The sequence below is a fragment of the Haliotis cracherodii genome, unplaced genomic scaffold, assembly GCF_022045235.1.
Source record: "Haliotis cracherodii isolate W230 unplaced genomic scaffold, xgHalCrac1.p SCAF_17, whole genome shotgun sequence".
Lineage (NCBI taxonomy): Eukaryota > Metazoa > Mollusca > Gastropoda > Lepetellida > Haliotidae > Haliotis > Haliotis cracherodii.
In genome coordinates this window covers 24,009,921-24,033,997 of record NW_027266272.1, presented here as the reverse complement: position 1 = coordinate 24,033,997, position 24,077 = coordinate 24,009,921, and the positions used below count along the sequence as shown (strand labels likewise).

The 24,077-nt window shown below is 41.5% G+C and overlaps 2 protein-coding genes across 2 annotated transcripts in view; one reads left to right on the top strand and one right to left on the bottom strand.

The window, feature by feature from the left end:
- The window catches only part of LOC139464981 (solute carrier family 23 member 1-like), a 43,348-nt gene extending 39,287 nt beyond the window's left edge, over window positions 1-4,061 (bottom strand). The window contains 1 exon segment of the mRNA XM_071246625.1: window positions 3,891-4,061. The gene's annotated coding sequence lies outside the window, so the exon portion shown is untranslated.
- A 7,756-nt stretch (window positions 4,062-11,817) lies between these two features.
- Window positions 11,818-22,614, top strand: LOC139464546 (NADH dehydrogenase [ubiquinone] 1 alpha subcomplex subunit 10, mitochondrial-like). Its single transcript, XM_071246067.1, has 8 exons — window positions 11,818-12,477; window positions 14,548-14,634; window positions 16,930-17,051; window positions 18,851-18,939; window positions 19,470-19,524; window positions 20,571-20,683; window positions 21,658-21,772; window positions 22,256-22,614. The coding sequence occupies exons 1-8, from the start codon at window positions 11,919-11,921 to the stop codon at window positions 22,319-22,321; spliced, it is 1,206 nt and encodes a 401-aa protein (XP_071102168.1). The 5' UTR covers window positions 11,818-11,918; the 3' UTR covers window positions 22,322-22,614.
- The last annotated feature ends 1,463 nt before the right edge of the window (window positions 22,615-24,077 follow it).

Genomic DNA, 24,077 nt, shown 5'->3' with positions numbered 1-24,077 from the left:
CGTGGATGACAACAAGGGAGTAGTGATCGTATTATCGACGCAATCCGAAATCCGAAAATGCTTTCACTGTGTAGCCGGGGTAGTGGTATTTATCCGGCTCGGGCCGTTGGGAAACACAGACACAGTCAGATGGTGATAATGGATTTATTGCAAGGGGGTGGCTGCTGTTGAACTACCTAAAGAAAAGAAAATGTCCTTCCTCCTCAACAGCAGCACATGAAGTCATATATTTGCAAGTTTACAGGTATTATTTATCTTAAATATATAAGTACAAAAGCCATTGATAAACTATACTAAAACTGACTTTAATGTTAAATTACTGTTATATGTTCATGATAGGATACTTGAAAAGCACATGGGCCAAAATGGACCATGTGGTTAATTATTTTACAAGCAAGTTTTATAATATCAATATTCCATTTACTAATTTAATATTACTTTAAATGATATTATATATATTATTCAATTTCATTCAGCACCCTAATATAGATATTAATTTCTGACAGAAGCCGATGAAAACAGATTGAAATATGGCCATTCCATACCTGAAGAAAAGAAAATGTCCTTCCTTCTCAACAGCAGCACATGAAGTGATGAGGAAGTCAGGTATGGAAGGAAGCTACCTGTAGAGGACCAGGGTGGCCAATTAGAAGACAGTTTGCATTAAGCAACAAAGGAAGTGCTTAATGCAAGATATAAATAGACTGAGGGAAACCCTACAGGTGTAAAAAATGTCTGAAGATAGACAGAAGGTTGAAGGGGAAGATCTGGTGAGAGATTCCCAGAGACTGAAAATAAGGGTGTTGAGTTGTTTAAAGAGTTAGATACTGATATTCAACTGTAGACAAGACAGACATTGAACATATAGATGATTATGATGATGATGTATGAATAATGATATAACTATAGGAAGAATATAAGGTACCCTGCTACAACTGCATGGATACTTTTTTTAGTATTAAACTAATAGTATAATCATCTGGAGTATTTCCAAATGACGACATCCGATGAGCTCCGCCGTTCTTTTTGTCTGTTTGTTTAGGCTGAAGAAATTAATTAACATGCGCCATTTGTCGAAATCTTTAGAGATCGCAGTTAACAAAATAGTGTTTATGCAACAATGCGTAAAACAAATATTGCCTCCAGCCTCCAAGTTTATTTAACTGTCCTTGCAGACGGTAGCCCAGTCTCTGGTCACGCTCAGTTGCATAGCGTATCATCCGGGTACTCACGGGGAAAAAACAATAACAAAGGCAACAACCAGTCCGGGGGGTGTCTAGCCGGGAGAGCCACATTTCAGAAATGGCTATTGCCGGTAGAGCCACATTTTCAGCTGAGTGCATTTCACCTATTCTAGCAGGTAATTAATTAATCTGATCACCGATACCCTTACATGAGTGTCCCACATCTAAATTACTAAGCGTGGTGTTCTTTAGAGATACCTTTAAATGAGTGTCCCACATTTAAATTACAAAGCGTGGTGCAGAAAAAAAGGTCTGGTGATGGACTATAAGGAAGATGAGGAGGTGAAGAAGCTGGTGAGAAGAGCTGCTGCCCTCCCTCTAGTACCTCGTGACAAAGTGGATGATGTGTGGCTTGATGCCATTGCTGACTCTCCTGCTGGCCCTAAAGTGACTGCCTTCATGGACTACGTGACAACCAGTTGGGTTCAAGGAGGGGCCTTCATGCCAGAGATTTGGAACCATTTCGAAAACCAAGGCCACCGTACCAACAATCTCCTGGAAGGGTGGCACACCAGTGGCCAGAACCTTCACGAAGAAAGAAGTACAAGGCAATCGATGCAGTATTGCGTCCCTCAAGATCCAGCTCCTGAACCCACACCTGAGTGAGATGGAATATGCTGACCACGTGGGCGACCTCCTTCATCTGCAGTAATGGCATTAAATCCATTATGATATTCATATGCTATTCATATTCATCAATGTAAAGTTTTGATGAATATGTTATCCTTGTTGAATAAAAAATGAGAAAACAAGACTTGTTTTGTTAAATACGGTAACCTGTTAGAATCACAAAGCATGTTTTGACAGCATAGCCGCGAGAGCCACATTATACAATCACGCAACCATAACCATTGCCACGAGAGCCACATCAATTTGGGCTATCTATTTTCGAAATGCGGCTTTGCCGGCCTGTAACCGTCCGGGGAATTGCGTTAGAGAGAGAGAGAGAGAGAGAGAGAGAGAGAGAGAGAGAGAGAGAGAGAGAGAGAGAGAGAGAATGTGTTTATTTAAGTGTCACGTGCACATTATATGATAAAATACAAAATGTACATTCATAGAATTTTAAAAAGCACCCGGCCATATGGCCTATGAGACACTATAATCTAAAATATCACAGAACAACAATAAGTTAAGAAAGCACAAATGACAAACAGTCCCTACATTCAATATATAATTAAAACATGAATTATACCAAAACCTGTATGAGAACAATCATACAGATCTATCAACAACATAGATTCTCGCACAGACATGCATTCCGCCGAACGCATACACACATGTACATACACACACGCATACACACACATACATACACAGACACACACACACACCTACACCTACACACAGCCACACACACACACACACACACACACACACACACACACACACACACACACTTACTTACAAACATTACAGAAATTACGTTAACTAAGTAAATCATAAAAGAGCATTCCTTCTTCTGACCATGAGATGAATCTTAGAAGCAAGTAGGAGTTGGCAATTAGGATTTTGCATTAAAAACACGTATTTTTCTGTTGGGTTTTTATGCATAAATTCATCGTCTACATTCAGGGCATGCTTGAAGACGTCGTACATTATATCTGAGTACAGTGGGCAGGTGATGGTGAAATGGGCTTCATCCTCGATATCTAGGGGGCAGAGAGGACAGATTCTGTCATGAAGTGGAATAGGCGGCTTAGAATATCTGCCTGTCTCCACACACAGAGGCAGACTGCAGGCTCTCAGTCGTATGAAGGACTTGCGGTGGTGTCTAGACCTTGTATTGGTTACATAGGCTTCTGGGTACAGGTCTTTCTTAAACATGCGATATGTCCTAAGTTTATTTCCGTTTGTTAAATTTCCTTTATCGTCCCATATGTCAGTAAACCACTTCTGTTCATCCTGAATGTTCAGCTGCTTGCGAATAAGTGGTACAGTGGATTTAAAAGTCCCAAGGCTTTACTCAGCTTCTGCACTCGGTGTTCCCAGGATCTCCTCCGGTTGAGTGACCGCTTATGTATCTTGTGTGGTAGTCTGGATTCGTGCATAAGTCCCACTCTCATCCACAATCTGAAGACCTCAAGACGTTGTTTGGTTACACAAGAGGTCCAACCCATATCTCCTCTCGTAGCGATGTTCGAAGTTTAAAGACTGGCTCCAAGGAAGAAGCGACACGCTCTGTTTTGGATTGTGTTAAGGCATTTGTGTTCATAGAGTCCCCAAATACCTGCCCCATACGTTAGAATAGGCTGGATCAAAGAATTATAGAGGGCAGTAAATACTTCATAGGCCATTCCACCTGCATCACAAAACTTGGTGAAAAGTGCACTCAGAGCTCTGCCTGCTGAGATCAGTGCCCCTTTAGCCAGCGCTTTTAAATCGTTCACACATCAATGAACCCGTCCAAACTGACGTTCATTTCTTAAGTATACTCACGTATGTATATCTACACATGTATGCACATATAGATACATATGTATAAATCGCATGTGAACGGATATAAGACTGGGAATACTAGATAAGCAATGTTATAACGGGCAAGGTGTGGACAACAGCTACCTTACAATGCATGAATGAATGCAACTGCTCTGCTCTGAAGAATGCGGTCGGTAAGTCATCTCTGAAAGTGTATGTGAAAGTTCCTACCTGTCTCCAGTCCAGTCCAGGCAGTATCTAATACGGTTTCAGGGTCAGTATATTCATTCCCACAACACTGTGTCAGATAAAGACTTAAATCCGTAGGCACGGGTCGCGTACTGTGTCGATCCGCTACGGTGGCTTACTATGTGATGAAATTACAGTCGGCCAGGACAAAAGACTCACCTCGCTCCCACATATCGTTAACATAGAATGGCCTTACCTCCAACACCTGTCTATATATAGACCTTATGGTTGTCTCGGTGAAGCCGGGACTATGCTCTGACATGTCTTATCATATTGTGTCAACAAGTAATCGTATTGACAAAGGTAAAACAAGTGTAGTTTTTTTTGTGCAGCTCTCAATGTGCACTATCTATACCAGATTGAAATAATCAATACTCTACTCTTAAATTATATGTCCAATTTTTGACCAGGTCATATGCAGAGCCCATGTCTCCCCTGGGCGGTCACTCACACAGACGATGGGAGACAAAGGGCAGGGGTGAAGCTTTAGGCGACAACAGCCAGGTGTGTTGTTGCGGGTAGAAATATATAGGTCACATGGTATGGTGCAAAATCTGCAAGTAAAGCTCTCGGACAAATATACAAATACAAATATTTTGGGTGGTATCCCGTTCAACTCTTTTACAAAACTTTATGACAGCATGGTATGATCGACATTAAACTACAGAGCGGCCATACGGGGAACTTCAGATCTATGTTCTATCAATGCGGTACAGAAAGGAGCAATCAGGTACTTCTTGGGATTGGGAAAGTATGCAGCTTACGCAGCAGTGAATGGTGAGACGGGATGGGTGCCTTTCATTGTACGGCAGTCGAGGGCCATTACAAAACAATGGTGTAGATTCAAGATGATCAGAATCATATTTGAGTCGGCAGAACGTTAGGCTGTTGTAGAGATGAAGAAGATGGTGAGGTGAAATGAGGTTTAACGTCGCGTCCAAGATTATTGCACTTATATAGCGACGTGCATGTACGTGTTTGTGTGGCTGCTTGTACGAGTCCGGACTGATACCGATTTATAGTGCTAGCTCACTGAGATACCATGTCGCAGTTTAACATGAATACCCTACTCAGACGTAGTATACTGACTCCGAGCCGACCAGTCCTTGTTTTAGCCCCTTAATGCCGAGCGCCAGACAGGGTAACAACAAGTACCATCTTTTAACGTCTTTTGGTATGACGCGGTCGGGGATCGAACCCCGGACCTTCCGCTCTCCGGGCGGACGCTCTACCACTAGACCACGGAGGCGGTCGAGATGAAGAAGAACTGGAGCAAGAGAATGATGGATAAACTGTCAGAGCTAAACCTACAGAACCCAACTATAACAGTCCATACTGTCAAGAAGTATTTGTGTAGTGAGTGAGTTAGTGAGTCGGGTTTAACGCCGCTTTTAACAGTATTCCAGTTATATCACGGCGTGTCAGCTTAATGTGGGAGGAAAGCCCGAAGTGATGCAGGTCTAAGACGTTTACCACATCGGTGAAACCCACGAGCACGGGTATGGTGCTGACAAACCTAGAAACATAATCGGGGCGAACCGGGATTCGAACCCACAATCATAGGTTTCCGGCGTGCCCAAGGGACGCAACTCTGCACAGCGAATCGCGGCGCCTTAGACGACTGGGCCACCCGTGCCCCCTTTGTGTAGTGAAGTGCTACGATGTGTAATGAAGAAATATCTCCAGGAATGGACTGAAAGTATACAGAAGGAAAATGGAAGACCAAGGAAAAATAAACAAAGAACATACATGCGTTTTAAGACAGAACATGAAACTGAAAATTATCTACTACGACATATGCCTAAGACACACCGTTCACCTTAAGCCAAGTTTAAACGTGGTGGAGCGCCGTTAAAAATAGAAACTGGGCGGTGTGAAAATATTTAAGAAGAAAATAGAGTATGTTTTAATTGCCCATGCAAAATAGAAAAATGAAGCCCATACCCCCATTGAATTGAAAAAGGAAATTTATTTTCAATCATATTAACATGTACATCATTTGGTAAAATACAATATTTACAAATTATCAGTGGTTGTGTTTTACAAACAAAGGGGGCATCTCAGTTCACGTCCATGCAGCTTAATGAGGTGAACGACCCATGAAGGTCCGAGGTAGTATGGGTCTTCAGCAACCCATGCTTGCCGTAAAAGGTGACTATGCTTGTCGGAAGTGGCGACCAACGGGATCGGGTGGTCAGGCTCGCTGACTTGGTTGATGCATGTCATTGTATCCCAATGGCGTGGATCGATGCTCGTGATGTCAATCACTGGATTGTGTGGTCCCTTTCCAAGGAAGATGACTGTACCTTTGAGTATCATTGCATTGACAGGTTCGGTGAGTCGATTGATGCATGTCATCGTATCCCAATTGCGTGTCAATCACCGGACTGTCTGGTCCATACTCGATTATTTACAGACCGCCGTCATATAGCTGGAATAGTGCGGCGTTAAACAACAAACAAACAAACAAACAAACAAACACCATCTTATTGGACTGCAGTGAGTTGTTTTTTTTGCATATGTGCTTGATTTATGATGTATGGTATAATTCTATTGATGTTAAATGTATATGATACGTCTATAAGATTACAAAACGCTATAGATACATCTCATATAATAGACAAATGTCTATATGACAATTGATACAAAGAAGATATGTCCAAATGTAAAATTATATGATACGTTTGTAAGATGTACAAAACACTATCTAATATAAGATACAAATGTCTATATGACAACTGATATAAAAATGATATGTCTAAATGTGCAATGCGACTTAAAGGTTTGAGATGACCCCCGCCACCTTCTATTGTCCTAATATCCAACCAGTACGCCTGACAGCACTCCCTATTCCAAACAATAGGTGGTGGCAAATTGAGACCACGCATGTAGGACATCAGTCGGCGATTCGGAGCCGACGTCCCGCCTAGCCTGTTGGTGATCCGGGCCGGTCTCCTTTATTCACCATGTCGGACTGGTATTGTAGGGAGACTGACAGGCTCGCTGACTTGGTTGATGCATGTCATCGGTCCGAATTGCGTGGATCGATGCTCATGCGTGGATTGTCTGGTCCATACTCGATTATTTACAGACCGCCGTCATACAGCTGGAGTATTGCTGAGTGCGGCGTTAAACAACAAACCAAACCAAACCGTTGTAAAAAAAAACAACCTTAGCGCTACCACTGTCGTAAGTCTATGTTAATGTGTGGGAGTTACGATTACCTTAGCGCGAAGATCGCTCCATGCAATGGCATCCTGAACACAAGCAACAATGACATGGAGACGAGTCTAGACGTCAAGCTTGTCAGCTAAAACTCGTGTGAACTTAGTTCACCATTGCTGACTGAGCTCACTTGCCTGTGAGATGGCCCCTATAACCCCATCTTCCCGAGGGAAGGGAGGTAACTGACGATTAAATTCAAGTCTCTACCTTTACTGCAATTTCGTGGTTCAATCGTAGTGCCACCAGCGGCTGTTACGAGTTATGTCCCTCCTATTGACCAATAAGATTCCACCTTTCATATCAGTTGCATTTGATTTGAACAAAATGGCAGCGCCCTGTCAAGAAGATCTGATCGATCATCAAGATTTTGATTTGTAATAAAACGGGTCTTACCTCTCGAAGTGCATAAAATCACTTGAGCACCTTGATTAAGAACATGAAAAGATTTGGAAAACATATGTCGACGCCCATTTGACGGTACACATTCTTTGCAAATCCTGCAAACGACCGAAATCTGCACGACAGTCGCCATGTTGTTTATGAACCGAATGTCGATTTCGTTCCGCGATTTTGATCAGACCCCATATTCACCTGGCACCAACAGTGGTCAAGCTGCCAAAATAGGCCTGGCTGGGATATCCAAGTTGAAATAGTGATCGTCACACAACTGCTGCCACTTGTCTGGATGTAATGTGAGATGAGAGAGTCACGCTCTTGCCCCCTTATTTTGCTTATATCTCTACTAGAATGTTCTACGGCATGCTGGATTAATCTATCTGTTCTAGAAGATTCCAGATTACACTTGACTCCAAAACTAAACATAGTAACTCCCACACCACTGCTTAAATTAGATAGAAAAATACATTCTTTACAACTCACCATTGTCAAAACACAATGCTATGAACGTCTACTGAAACTTAACAGAAACACTTTAATACAATTAAAACATTGTTTAACAATAAATTACATATGCATGCATCACTAAAATACCGCTTCAGTCATTCATACCACTATCAATAAATACATGCATACTTCTAGAGAGATATGTACAAAGTCTAGAAAGACACCAGATTTACTAGATAATAGCAAATATGCATAAAATACCAAAATACACAAAATACCAAATTACCAATGCATTGAAATATAGAAAGATATGTATAGATAAGCAATACTCATTAGTCCGACCCTAATCTCATCACACACACCCCATTCACTTAACCTTCCATTTGTTTCTGTTTTACAAGTCATTTAAAACCTATCTTACTACTTATGTACTCGATTTAAATTATTGATTAAAAGCATAATGTTTAGATTGATATAGATTAATTATGATTACTAACTTTGATTACTTGATCTTTAATCTATTGTGCATTGCTGTGCAGCACAGGTGTGTTTGCAGCATAAGATTAGCACTGGCAGGTGAGAAAGGGATTTGAATTTAAAGGTATACTAATTGGCTAACAACAGGTAAAATTAATGATGAGCAAACAACAGAACAAAACACCCTTAGAAGTAACATAGACTGGACCATTGACCTTTGACCCAGTAGAAGCTTATCAGTAGCAAATACTGATAAGGACACAACTAATAATATATAGGAAACCAGGAAATGACACAGACCTCTGTTGAATCAAACAAGCTGACCTAGAATAAAAGTGATACCTTATCTACACTAAAAATACTTACATATTTACAAGCTGCAGAATTAACACCTACTACAGTTACGAGGTGACCTTGATCGACACAAGGTGCCTGAGCAAATTCACATTTTGCCTGTGATAGTCTCTCAAAGAAGGCACGGATCCTCTCCAAATGATCGCTCCACTATACTGAATGGCTTACAATGTCATGAATTTGTACCTTCCATGGTGAACTTGTACCCTCCATGGTGAACTTGTACCCTCCATGGTGAACTTGTACCCTCCATGGTGAACCTGTACCATGCTGGTGAACTTGCACCCTCCATCGTGACCTTGTACCTTATGGTGAATGTGTACCCTCTATGGTGAACTTGTACCCTACAAGGTGAACGTGTACACTAATTAGTGAACTTGTACCCTGCATAGTGAACTTGTACCCTGCATAGTGAACTTTTAGCCTCCTTGGTGAACTTGTACATTACATTTTGAACTTGTACTCTCCATGGTGAACTTGTACCTTGCTGGTGAACCTGTACCTTCGTTCTGAACTTGGACTCTCCATGGCGAACTTGTACCCTCATTGGTGAGCTTGTACTATCAATGTTGAACTTGTACCCTCCATAGTAAACTTGTACCTTCCATGTTGAACTTGTAACCTCGTTCTGAACGTGAATCTTCCATGGTGAACTTGTACTCTCCATGGTGAACTTGTACCTTCCATGTTGAACTTGTACTCTCCATGGTGAACTTGTTCCTTCCATAATAAACTTGTACCCTCCATAGTAAACTTGTACCTTCCATGTTGAGCTTGTACCCTCCATGGTGAACTTGTACTATCAATGGTGAACTTATAATATCAATGGTGAACTTGTACCCTGCATGGTGAACATGTACCCTCCATTATGAACATGTACCCTCCATTATGAATTTGTACCCTCCATTATGAACTTGTACCCTCCATTATGAACATGTACCCTCCATGGTGAACTTGTACCCTCCATTATGAACATGTACCCTCCATTATGAACTTGTACCCTCCATTATGAACATGTACCCTCCATTATGAACTTGTACCCCCCATTGTGAACATGTACCCTCCATTATGAACTTGTACCCTCCATTATGAACTTGTACCCTCCATTATGAACTTGTACCCTCCATTATGAACTTGTACCCTCCATTATGAACATGTACCCTCCATTATGAACTTGTACCCTCCATTATGAACTTGTACCCTCCATTATGAACTTGTACCCTCCATTATGAACATGTACCCTCCATTATGAACTTGTACCCTCCATTATGAACATGTACCCTCCATTATGAACTTGTACCCTCCATTATGAACTTGTACCCTCCATTATGAACATGTACCCTCCATTATGAACATGTACCCTCCATGGTGAACTTGTACCCTCCATTATGAACATGTACCCTCCATGGTGAACTTGTACCCTCCATTATGAACTTGTACCCTCCATGGTGAACTTGTACCCTCCATTATGAACCTGTACCCTCCATGGTGAACTTGTTCCCTGCATGGTGAACTTGTACCTTTCATGGTGAACTTGTACCCTCCATGGTGAACTTGTACCCTGCATGGTGAACTTGTGCCCTCCATGGTGAACTTGTACCCTCCATTATGAACTTGTACCATCCATGGTGAACTTGTACCCTCCATGGTGAACTTGTACCCTCCATGGTGAACTTGTACCCTCCATTATGAACTTGTACCCTCCATGGTGAACTTGTACCCTCCATGGTGAACTTGTGCCATCCATTATGAACTCGTACCCTCCATAGTGAACTTGTTCCCTCCATGGTGAATTTGTACTATCATTGGTGAACTTGTACTATCAATGTAGTACTTGTAACCTGCATGGTGAACTTGTACTCTCCATGGTAAACTTGTACCCTCCATGGTAAACTTGTACCTTTCATGGTGAACTTGTACCATTCATGATGAACTTGTACCCTCCACGGTGAACTTGTACCCTCCATAGTGAACTTGTTCCCTCCATGGTGAACTTGTACCCTCCATGGTGAACTTGTACCCTCCATTATGAACTTGTACCCTCCATGGTGAACTTGTACCCTCCATGGTGAACTTGTGCCATCCATTATGAACTCGTACCCTCCATAGTGAACTTGTTCCCTCCATGGTGAATTTGTACTATCATTGGTGAACTTGTACTATCAATGTAGTACTTGTAACCTGCATGGTGAACTTGTACTCTCCATGGTGAACTTGTACCCTCCATGGTAAAATTGTACCCTCCATGGTAAACTTGTACCTTCCATGATAAACTTGTACCTTCCTTGGTGAGTTTGTACCTTTCATGGTGAACTTGTACCCTCTATAGTGAACTTGTTCCCTCCATGGTGAATTTGTACTATCATTGGTGAACTTGAACTATTGATGTTGAACTTGTAACCTGCATGGTGAACTTGTACTCTCCATGGTGAACTTGTACCCTCCATAGTGAAATTGTTCCCTCCATGGTGAATTTGTACTATCATTGGTGAACTTGAACTATCGATGTTGAACTTGTAACCTGCATGGTGAACTTGTACCTTCCATGGTGAGTTTGTACCTTTCATGGTGAACTTGTACCATCCATAGTGAACTTGTACCCTCCACGGTGAACTTGTACCCTTCATAGTGAACTTGTTCCCTCCATGTTGAATTTGTACTATCATTGGTGAACTTGTACAATCAATGCAGTACTTGTAACCTGCATGGTGAACGTGTACCCTCCATGGTGAACCTGTACCGTGCTGTGAACTTGTACCCTCCTGGTTATATTTGTTGCATAGAATGGGCTCTTCGTTCGATGTTGCCTGCATGTCAAAGCGCACGTAAAATATGTATGTTTAGTTTACTGGCTGCCGTGTGATTAACAGAATTGCGCCCCTTACATGTATACGCAACCAAGCTCTATCACGACGCGGGACAACTTCGTTATCCATCATAGTATGGAGAGTTCAACTAATTGGCTATCGCTGTGAGGAGCTTGTAACCGCACCTGCGCGCTAACAACTTCCTGTTTTTTCGTCGAGGTGACTTTACCTCACCGAACGAAGCAGGACCAAATGATATCACCGTAATTTATCGTGAAGAAGATTCATTTGAAGATCACCAATCATGGCATTTCGTTACCAGAAATTAATTCTGAATTTTCGACCAGGATGCAGCAGATTCAGGCTGTTGTTAGACACCGGTAAAGCGCAATCCGCAGTCGGCGCTGGCGCAGTTCAAGTTGCAAACTTGACGTCTTCTCAAAGTCATGGAAACGAAATTCAGCGAGCGAAGCCGTGGCCATACGAAACCAGGCGTTATAATCAGTACTGGCAGTTTATTGATCATACCAGAAAGCGATTTAATGACAATTCGAAGGTGATCCTTGTTGATGGAAATGTCGCGACTGGCAAGTCGGAGTTCGCAGAAAAACTTGCAACAGAATTCGACATGAAATATTTCCCAGATCCCCTCGACAGTATGATATATTTGTCCGATTCTGGGATAGATTACCGAGACCTGAACGAACGGCTGCCACCCGGGGCCCGGAGTCTGGACATAGCAACCTTCCACATGCAGGACGTGCACCCAACTACATTGAAAACTATTGGCAGAACCCAGCTGGCTATCTACAGACATCGATTTCTCAACTATGTCAATGCACTTGAGCACTTGCTCAACACTGGTAAATAATTAGGCTCAGACGTCTCCATGTCCACTTCAGTTTACAAGACACACTAATTATGATTCTAATTAATTGTGTAGGACACTGTGTCTCACTTAGTCTATATATCACCATACATGATATAGCCGGGTTATAGCTAAAACCGCACCTCAGCAAAACGTCACCTGGCGAAAAAGGCACTGATTGGCGAAAACATCACCTCGCCTCAAGCGAAAACGGCTACTATTGCCTGGTGAAAACGGCACCCTATTTCTTTTTACCTTGGTAAAATAAATGAAATTATACTCACAGGGTCTCTTACAAACACCAATAATTGTGAAAAGTTAAAACAAGTTTACATTAGAAATTAACCCACTGAGTCAGCTACTATCACAATGCTCGATGGTACATGGGCCGATATTGTAAACTGTGATGAAGATGAAAACTGAAGAACTGTATATATGTGAATGTATGTAGTTATCTGTGAACAACTGGAAAACAGGAAATAACTTGTAAATACATCAAATGATATGTTACAAATAACATAAATCAGATATACTACTACATAAATCATTCTTATCGTTATTAGAAATAGAGGCGCCATTTTTGCCCGTCATATAGTAGCCGTTTTCACCAAATGCGGTGCAGTTTTAGCCTGCACCCATATAGCCTACTGGGGTAGGTTACCCCCAACACTATCCATAGCCTAAGAATCCCGTCCCCTATCAAGCATCACTTGACAATGATTTTAGCATCAGGTACTCGTAGAGATTCCAGGTTAGAATTGGTCCCTGGCAACTTTTGCTGGCCATAAAGAGGCCACTAAAGTGACCAGTCATTTATTATGGGAAGGAATCGGGGAGGGTCACAAAAAATGCAACAGTCTCTAGTGGAGGGTCATTTTAATAATACACATTTTTGGGGGGGATCATGAAAACAATGTGTAGGGTAATTATTTCCAGTATCACACGTTTTCAAGTCTAGCCTCTTTTCCAGCCGCTAAACGATACCTGACCAAGCACTCAATGACGTAATCAAAGTAGATACTTCACCAAAGACGTCAAAGTGTTCGCCACTTGCCGCTGAAGTTATGTTGCAAATGAAGCTACATGTGTAAAGATATTCAATAAGTAATGAAAACAAACGTCCAAACTTTTTTTTTCACTAATGCACATTTTAATCAAACTTGATCTGATGATAATTTTGCATCAGAACAATCGTATGCACTGACGATGTATCCGCTGCTGTTTGTAAACTTCCTGTCTGTAATGTCATGTGACTGGCCACAGTACAGTAATAGGATAGCGCCTGATTGACAGTTTCACTCGGCGAGGCATTAATTTAAACAACAAACAAACAAGCCTGGATCAGCCTGATTCTGTAGCATGATCAGCTTCACAGATTACCAGCTGATCCCAAGCACTGACTGCTTCTTGTTCCTATTGGCATAACACATCCGTGCCAGCAGTTAGTATTTACTGGTGAACACTGGAGGTTCCTGTCTGCATCTTGTATGACATCCTCAATTATCCACTGTAGTATACCTCTATGTTATTATGATATACCCATTCACTACCCCAGCTTCATTCTAAGCCCGGGGGCACGGGTGGCCCAGTCGTCTAAGGCGCCGCGATTCGCTGTGCAGAGTTGCGTCCCTTGGGCATGCCAGAAACCTATGATTGTGGGTTCGAATCCCAGTTCGCCCCGATTATGTTTCTAGGTTTGTCAGCACCATACCCGTGCTCGTGGGTTTCACTTGAAGTTGTAAACGTCTGAGACCTGCATCACTTCGGGCTTTCCTCCCACATTAAGCTGACACGCCCTGATATAACTGGAATACTGTTAAACGCAACTCACTCACTCATTCTAAGCCCAATTTCAATAACAGGAAAGTAAAAATAGCCATCCAGTCAAATAACACTCTGTGCTGTTAGTGATTTTTCTAATGGAAGCTTTGATGTAAAATGGATCCTTGTTATTTAACAGAATGGACATGATGGAGGAATCATACTCTGGATAAGTGAGGATGCTGTTATCATTGTGTATGAAAGGAACAATGAAAGTTTCAAGGAGTAGTTTCTGTTGTTCCAGGACAAGGGGTGGTGATCGAGAGGGGACCGTGGAGTGACCTTGCGTTCGCAGACACGTTGAGGAAACTTGGCTACATGACAGGAAATGGTAAAGGAGACATTGTGAACAATGTGTCATTTTTTTATTCATTGAACTTTGGGGTTATTTTTGTCATTTTACTCAGGAATGCAACATTAGATATAGCATTTTATACTCAAAGTAGTGTTTTGCCCAAACTATTGGCATGATTTGGTTGCTTTGGTGGTCCAAATTAATCATGTTAATATCTTACCATATTATTGTTCTGACAATTATTATCTCATAGTAAACATGGTAACTACTAGGCATGTCACGATAAATCAAATTATAAATATATCATGTATATTGCTATTGGTAAGCAATTATCATCGATTGTTAAATTAGTTTCCGATCAATAGTATCAATTTCAGTTAGGAATATCAATAGTTTCGATTGTATTTACCATATCAAAAAAATACATGCAATGCTCTTCATATTGGTGTTTCTTTTGATCATGAGTGGTAGTAATTTATACATGGTAATGTGGAAGTTTCTTTTTCTTAAATTATGAGGGTAATGAAAAAACAAATCAGTCATATCTCAAACTTTACTTTTTATTTGTTGTTATCATGATTATGGTTATCACATTCAAAGGAAATTTCAATTCCAAGGTTTAATTCAACTCTAAAATCTTTCTAAAATGATACACTGAAAACTATCAATATTTATCATAATAGTTGCTTGCCATGCTTGCAATATCAATTGTTATTTCAATAGTTGCTTTCAATATCAATAGTTTTTACAATAGTAATTTCCATACCAATCATGCCAATAGTCACCCCTAGTTATTCCTTAAAAGACAAAGTGTATAGTTTCTATTTTTATCGTGTTTAATGCTGGAAAGCTTTAACATAGTTTTGCAGTGTTTTGCCTGATATGATATATGACGGTTATTCCGTGATAAAGCTTTGTCATTTATGTAAATTTTGTAGAGACTTTTCTGTTTCAAACATGCACATGATGTATGATGGATTTGTATCGTCGATTCACGGGATGGTATACACTACATTCCTCATCACTTGTGATTACAAACAACCACTATGAGGTGGATTTGTCTTATGTAAGTTAGTTTAGTTTAGTTCAATTCAGATGAGCTCTACTCGGTTCATAGTTGCTGTATGGCTGAAATAAATGCTGATGTGACTTTAAATTTTTACTCACTCACTTCATGAGCTTTGTGAGAACCCAGGGATTTATCTAGGATTCCCAACTAACTTCCCTTGACAGGCAAATTGGACAAAGTCATTAGTTTGTGCTTAATTGGGATTATTTTAAAGTTTATATTTTCCTAAATTGAGATGTATTAACTGTATATTGGCCCTGTTATCTGTGAAGACAACAAGACACAAGACACCACAACAAAACCAAAACAGCATTTGGGCTTAATTGTTGAATTCTAATTTGGGATTTTTTTACTGACATTATCTTGCCGAGGCAAGAGAGTTAACTGACTTTAAAAGTCCACTTTCCACCCTTGCCGAACTAGGCGGGAATTACTGGGCTCGATCATTGCGCCAGCAGTGGCTATTACCAATTATGTCCCTTCTAAGCCTCTCCTATGGACCAATCAGATTCCACCTCTCGTATAACTTCCGTTTGCTTCACACAAAATGGTGGCGCCCAGTCAGGACGATCTGATCGATAATCAAGATCTATGTTGTGATAAACGAGTCTTACATTGCGAAATGCATCAAATCACGTGAGCACCTTGATTAAAAACATTTGGAAAATATCTGCTGACGAGTTCGCAGTGCACATGCTTTGCATATCCTGCAATCAACCGAAATCTGCACGACAGTTTTCAATGTCATTGCATGATTTTGATTTGACTATGCATAGACTCGTTAGTCCAGCCAAAATGTAACTCCATAATACCAGCCTAGTTCGGCAAGGGTGGAAACTGGACTTCATAGTCAGTTAAATCTCTTGCCTTGGGAAGATGACTGACATTTGCTCCGGACTTTGAGCTAAATATCAGCCTCCTGGCAGGTCTAAATGAATCAGTGGAACCCTACCACTAATCCCAGTACTATTGCCGGATTCTGGAACAATGTGTATGGTAAACAAATGTCAGATGGCTATGACTCTTACCAGAAGAAATATTGCTGATGTAATCTGAGCATTCATTGGTCTGAGCACTCACTGGTACAGGCCTTGATTCGTTGGTTAAACAAGTGACTACACAAAGCAGCCGTAGGGTTGTCATGAAGGAATGTGTGTGTGTGTGTGCAATGACGACCTGTGAAGTATTGACAATGATGGAGTCATCAGATGATCAGCATACATCCGAGAAGGATATGTCAGGTGTTGTACGTATGTTTGCAGGTTACAGATACTACCAGCAGTGGCGAGACAACACAATATGTGAGTTGTGGAAACCTCATCTGGTGCTCTACCTGGACGCTCCAGTTAGTGATGTCCGACAACGCATCAACACACGCGGGCGGGTATGTACACTATATGCTGTCCACAAAGGTGGGGAACGGTTTACTGTGCAGAGTTATGTCCCTTTGTCCATCAAGATCCTGCTGGTCGCGGGTTCAAATCCCAGATTGGCTCTGATTATGATGCTTGGTCGTTCAGGACAAAGTAAACATCTTCAACCCTGACAACCAGGGGCCCCGTTCCACAAAGCAATTGTAGCCCAACGGCAGTCGTAAGTCAATGTTATTGTATGGGAGTTCTATATGAGATCACCAAGATGCCGTGGTGTCTATGTGGAATGGACCACAGGGCCTATCCTTCTATGTTAAGCACTGTTTCTGTTCAAGGAATATTTGGGTCTTGTGTTACCATGGTTTCAGTGTTATTCTCAAGGGCTGTGCACGGTGGAAGGTTTTTTACTCTATACTGGACTTATCGATCAACTCCCAAGATGTCATGTGTATGTTCTGTGTTAAGATGGGTCTTGTTAATGTAAAACTAATATATATTATATTTATGAAGTAGTGTTTTACATCTCTCATTTGCTTATCCAATGCGATTGCCTTCATGGTGTAGTGGTAATGCATCTGCCAGGAGAGCGGAAGGTTGTAGGTTCAATCCCCGGCCGCGTCATACCAAAAGATGTTGAAATATGGTACTTGTTGTTACCCTGCCTGGTGCTCTACTTTTAGGGTCTAAAACAAGGACTGGTCGACTCAGAGTCAGTATACTGTGTCTATGTGGGGTATTCATGTTAAACTGTGGCATGGTATCTCAGTGAGCTAGCACTATAAATTTGGTATTGGTCCGGACAAGCACAAGCAGACAGACACATACACACAGACATGCAAACATGTGCATGCCTGTCGCCGTATAAGTGCAAAAATCTTGAACACAACGTTAATACCCATTTCCCTAGCCATGATATTGCTGATTAGTGCGAAACGTGATGCTCACTCACCTTAGAAGTAAATTGGTCCAAGCCCACTATCGGTCTAATGTTTTGTGATTGGCTGACATTAGGGTGAGAAGGGCTTGTGTTGCATTATCGCGCTGAACAATGTCTTTGATATCGTTTTTGTTGTGTAAATGGTTAATTCAAGCATGAATTTTGAAAATAAGAGGTATCGAATAACAATAAACCCTCTCTGATTGAAACAGCCGATTTGACTGCCTCATAACCATGGAATCTAATATTTTTAGAATAGTACTTCTTTTACAGTTATTATCAGTAGGAATAGATTTATATAATTATATTAACAAATTATTGGCTTCAAAATTTAAAGTTGCAGTTACTACAATATTCAAAGGATGTGGGCAATACATTTCATGAATAAAACACGAGAGAAATCTGCAAAGAGAATATATTTCCAGTTTTGAGGACATCGGAGAGCTTGCTGTTTGGCGCTTTTCTTTATACGACTATGACATCGTTGATGATTGCACGTTCGGTTCCAAATTCATTTTAGCATGGTTAAATCTACAGATAGCCCAGCTCTACATTGTATGTAATACTATGTATATCTCCTAAGTAGGCAGTCTGTGAAATTACTGTTGTTGACTTGTGTATTTATAAGAATTGGCTTCCATATGTTGTTTTCATTTATCTTGTTTATGGAAGTATAAAAGTAAAACTGTGTGTCCACTTCACGTAAATCCACTGTAGAGTTGGATTTATACAGTATGTACAGCTATTTGCACGTTTAAACCTCAATAAATGGGAAAAAAATGTATTGATATCAATTCTTAGATATACCAAAGTACAACTGTGTCCAGTTGTCATGGCTATGTTGATAACATGTTGGCGACTTTGTCATCACAGCCATCAGAGGTGAAGGGGAAGGTCGTGACGGATAAGTACCTGCAGACTGTTGAGGACGCCTACAAGAAGATGGTCCTCCCTAACTACAGGTGAGCTCAACTTCCCCCCCCCCCCCCCACACACACACACTGCCTTGACTACAGGTAAAACCTTCCTCACTACAGGTACGGTAAACCTCCCTCACTACAGGTACGGTAAACCTCCCTCACTACAGGTAAATCTCCCTCACTACAGGTAAGCCTCCCTCACGACAGGTACACCTCCTTCACGACAGGTAACAACAAGGACTGGTATCTCAGTGGGCTACTACTTTTAAATCAGCATTTGTCTGCATAGGCGGGCATGCACACACAAACACAAACACACACTGGCACACACACACACACACACACACACGATTTAGCTTGGCATAGGAAGGGAGGAAGAATATAATGCTAAAGATTAGTTTAAGTAAAACCACTGGGTTGGCATCTGACAGTCTTTATGGGCATTGCTCAAGTTTAGTTCATGGGGCCCATGGGGTCACGGTCAGCTGTAGGGAGATGGAGCTGTCATTTGTTGGAGATTATCCAATTCAAAACTTGATGAACTACATATGTATTCTGCTTCCTCTTTACAGCAAGTATTCCATGGTCCTGAAATACGATGTTGCAGACCTGCCCGACTGGGAGATAGTGAGTAGACAATACTAGAGACGGAATATAAGGCCCGACTGGGAGGTAGTGAGTAGACAATACTAGACATGGAATATAAGGCCCGACTGGGAGGTAGTGAGTAGACAATACTAGACATGGAATATAAGGCCCGACTGGGAGGTAGTGAGTAGACAATACTAGACATGGAATATAAGGCCCGACTGGGAGGTAGTGAGTAGACAATACTAGACATGGAATATAAGGCCGGACTGGGAGAGAGTGGGTAGACGATGCTAGACATGGAATATAAGGCCCGACTGGGAGGTAGTGAGTAGACAATACTAGACATGGAATATGATGCTTGACTTGGAGATAGTGAGTAGACAATACTAGACATGGAATATAAGGCCAGACTGGGAGAGAGTGGGTAGACGATGCTAGACATGGAATATAAGGCCCAACTGGGAGGTAGTGAGTAGACAATACTAGACATGGAATATAAGGCCGGACTGGGAGAGAGTGGGTAGACGATGCTAGACATGGAATATAAGGCCCGACTGGGAGGTAGTGAGTAGACAATACTAGACATGGAATATAAGGCCCGACTGGGAGGTAGTGAGTAGACAATACTAGACATGGAATATAAGGCCGGACTGGGAAAGACTGGGTTGACGATGCTAGACATGGAATATAAGGCCCGACCGGGAGGTAGTGAGTAGACAGTACTAGACATGGAATATAAGGCCTGACTGGGAGATAGTGAGTAGACAATACTAGACATGGAATATATGCCCGACTGGGAGATAGTGTGTAGACGATACTAGACATGGAATATAAGGCCTGACTGGGAGATAGTGAGTAGGTAATACTAGACATGAATAACAGGCCAAACTAGGAGATAGTGAGTAGACATGGAATATAATGTTAGTTTCATTTAGATACGAACTTCAACATAATATTACATCATATGAATATGAGAAGGAAAGTAACACATTAAAAGCATGTATGAAATTCCTTTTGTATTTACTTATATTTTGACAAAAAGATGTTTGATTTTGTTTGAACAAATGACTTTGACCTTGCAGATTGTGGAGGAACTTGAGAGCCTTGACCTTGACACACAAACTCTTGAGAACGAAGAACGGTTTCAGGATTGGATGAAGACACGAGAGGATGATTGGAACCATTACCGATGCCTGTAAGTCCCTAGCTGCCGTTTCCATGCCATCTTGCCATGTTGTTTTTGTTACATGGCCGTGTATGTATTGTAATGAGAGATGTCACTTGTTATCATTTGTCATGTTGCGGGTTTCACTGCCACGTTGTCTCAGGTGTCAGCATTGTCATGTTGCGGGTTTCACTGCCACGTTGTCTCAGGTGTCAGCATTGTCACTTTGCGGGTTTCACTGCCCCGTTGTCTCAGGTCTCATCATTGTCATGTTGCGTGTTTCACTGTCATATTGTCTCAGGTGTCAGCATTGTCATGTTGCGGGTTTCACTGCCACGGTGTCTCAGGTCTCATCATTGTTATGTTGCAGGTTTCACTGCCACGTTGTCTCAGTTGTCAATATTGGGTTTCACTGTCACATTGTCTCAGGTCTCATCATTGTCATGTTATGGGTTTAAATGTCACGTTGTCTCAGGTCTCATCATTGTCATGTTGCGGGTTTCACTGTCACGTTGTCTCAGGTCTCATCATTGTCATGTTACGGGTTTCACTGTCACATTGTCTCAGGTCTCATCATTGTCATGTTACGGGTTTCACTGCCACATTGTCTCAGTTATCATCATTGTCATGTTGCAGGTGTCATTGCCACATTGTCTCATTTGTCATCATTGTGATGTTATGGGCTTCACTGTCACATTGTCTCAGTTGTCATCATTGGTCTTGTGGGTTTCACTGCCACATTGTCTCAGGTGTCATCATTGTCTTGTTGCGGGATTCACTGTCACATTGTCTCAGTTGTCATCATTGGTCTCGTGGGTTTCATTGCCACATTGTCTCAGTTGTCATCATTATCATGTCATGGGTTTCATTGCCACATTGACTGTTGTCATCATTGGTCTGTAATACTGTTCAGAGATGTTAAGACAAACATTTCCACCGACTCCCTCACCCGACATGTTAGTGGCTTCAATGTGAAGTATATGACAACAACTCCTTTGCTCCAGGATGTCCTCCAAGTGGCAGATAGAGAACCTGTTCCAGATGCCCGCGCCATGGGATGCGCCCGAGATGATGGTCAGCGGCGAAGACCTGAAGGAGTTCATCCTGCTGGTTGATAGTGTATGTATATCACACTGTATTTACACGGGGACTGGTCCCTGAGTAGCATTTGGATGAAGATTGATAGCTTAGCTTGTGACCTCCAAGAAAAAGAGTGAGTGAGTGATTGAGTATGGTTCTACGCCGCTTTTAGCAATATTCCAGCAATATCACGGCGGGGGACACCAGAAATGGGCTTCACACATTGTGTCCATGTCGGGAATCGAACTCGGGTCTTCGGCGTGACGAGCGAATGCTTTGCCACTCGGCAACCCGACCGCCTCGCAAAGTAAAAGATAAAAGAAGCTATTACAAAATAAAATGAAGGCACCTTATTGTCAAAACAAGCATTTTATCAATAGAACGCATCATTTAAAAAATCTTAGTGAAATAAAAGTTTGGTTCAAACGTAAAACAGAACAAAGACCTGCTGTGGCTTCTATTACATCCCACTAATATGGAAAGAAGTAACATTCGTCACTGTTTTTCATTCTATATTTGCAGATTCCTGATTTGAAATTTGCCGCAGGATACAACCCAGAGAAAGCAAACGTCCTATTGAAGTTCTGATCACTATATTTCTAGCTGTTTATTCATGTATATTGAGAACAGTGCTCCTCTTTAAGTCATGGTTATTAGCACAACACTGAAACATGGTTGGCTTTCTGGCAAAGAAGTGAAGAACTTTTGAAAATGAAGATGATTGTGTCTGTGGAGTCTGAAGATCTACTCACGAGTAGTCTGAAGAAGCAAACAGATTGGGAATCATTATGGATGAGGTTCAGATTGTTGTTTTGTTGTCAAGCTAATCCTGACATTATCATAGTGCTGTGTGCTGAAAGGTGGAATTAAAGTATTTGAGAGGTTAATTGCTGTATGGAGTTTCCTGTTTTCATCAGTTAACGCAGGAACTTGTGACGGATGGCTCAGTCGTCAAGTCACAGATTTGCATCCCATGGTCATGATAGTTATGAGTTGAATCCAAGATTCACATTATGAATCTTAGTGGGCACCATACCCATGCTATAACATGGGATAAAGTCAAGGAACTGCCCCCTTTGGGCTTTCATCCCAGGTTAAGCAGTCATATGGTTCAGATTGAGTGAGTATGATTTTATGCAGCTTTTAACAATATTCCAGCAATATTACGGCGAAATGGGCTTTTATTCCCCATGTGAGGAATCAAACCCGGGTCTTCAGCTTGAAAAGCGAATGCTTTAACCACCAGGCTACTCCACCGCCCCTGGTTCAGATAAAGCTAAAAACCAAACTCACGGACTGAAACTGTCGATCTTTGTGAAACTACTCACACTTGTTCACAGGTTCGAAATCCCAGATGCACCTAATATTATCATACACGTAATGGTACAACTGTAATACTCCAAAATCAAGTTAACCCTCGGTGATGCAACTGAAATACTCCCACATCAAACTGACACACTGTGATACAACTGAAATACTCCCACATCAAGCTGACACACCATGATATAACTGAAATACTCCCACATCAAGCTAACACTCCGTGATACAACTGAAATACTCCCCAAATCAAGCTGACACACCGTGATATAACTGAAATACACCCACATCAAGCTAACCCTCCGTGATATAACTGAAATACTCCCACATCAAGCTAAAACTCCGTGATACAACTGAAATACTCCCACATCAAGCTGACATACCATGATATAACTGAAATACTCCCACATCAAGCTGACACTCCGTGATACAACTGAAATACTCCCACATCAAGCTGACACACCATGATATAACTGAAATAGTCCCACTTCAAGTTGACACGCCATAACTGAAATACTCCCACATCAAGCTAACACTCCGTGATGCAACTGAAATACTCCCACATCAAGCTAAAACTCCGTGATACAACTGAAATACTCCCACATCAAGCTGTCACACCATGATATAACTGAAATTCTCCCACATCAAGCTAAAACTCCGTGATACAACTGAAATACTCCCACATCAAGCTGACACACCATGATATAACTGAAATACTCCCACATCAAGCTGACACACCATGATATAACTGAAATACTCCCACATCAAGCTGACACACCGTGATATAACTGAAATACTCCCACATCAAGCAGACACCCTGTGATATAACTGAAATAGTCCCACATCAAGCTGACACTCCGTGATACAACTGAAATACTCCCACATCAAGCTGACACACCATGATATAACTGAAATACTCCCACATCAAGCTGACACACCATGATAAAACTGAAATACTCCCACATCAAGCTGACACACCATGATATAACTGAAATTCTCCCGCATCAAGCTAAAACTCCGTGATACA

What these genes read in the sequence shown, in the direction of transcription:
- LOC139464546 (XM_071246067.1), top strand. Translation starts at nt 11,919, where the DNA reads ATGGCATTTCGTTACCAGAAATTAATTCTGAATTTTCGACCAGGATGC. An exon ending in GCATCAACACACGCGGGCGG is followed by an intron (nt 17,052 to 18,850) that starts GTATGTACACTA and finishes TTGTCATCACAG; the next exon opens with CCATCAGAGGTGAAGGGGAA. An exon ending in ACCTGCCCGACTGGGAGATA is followed by an intron (nt 19,525 to 20,570) that starts GTGAGTAGACAA and finishes TTGACCTTGCAG; the next exon opens with ATTGTGGAGGAACTTGAGAG.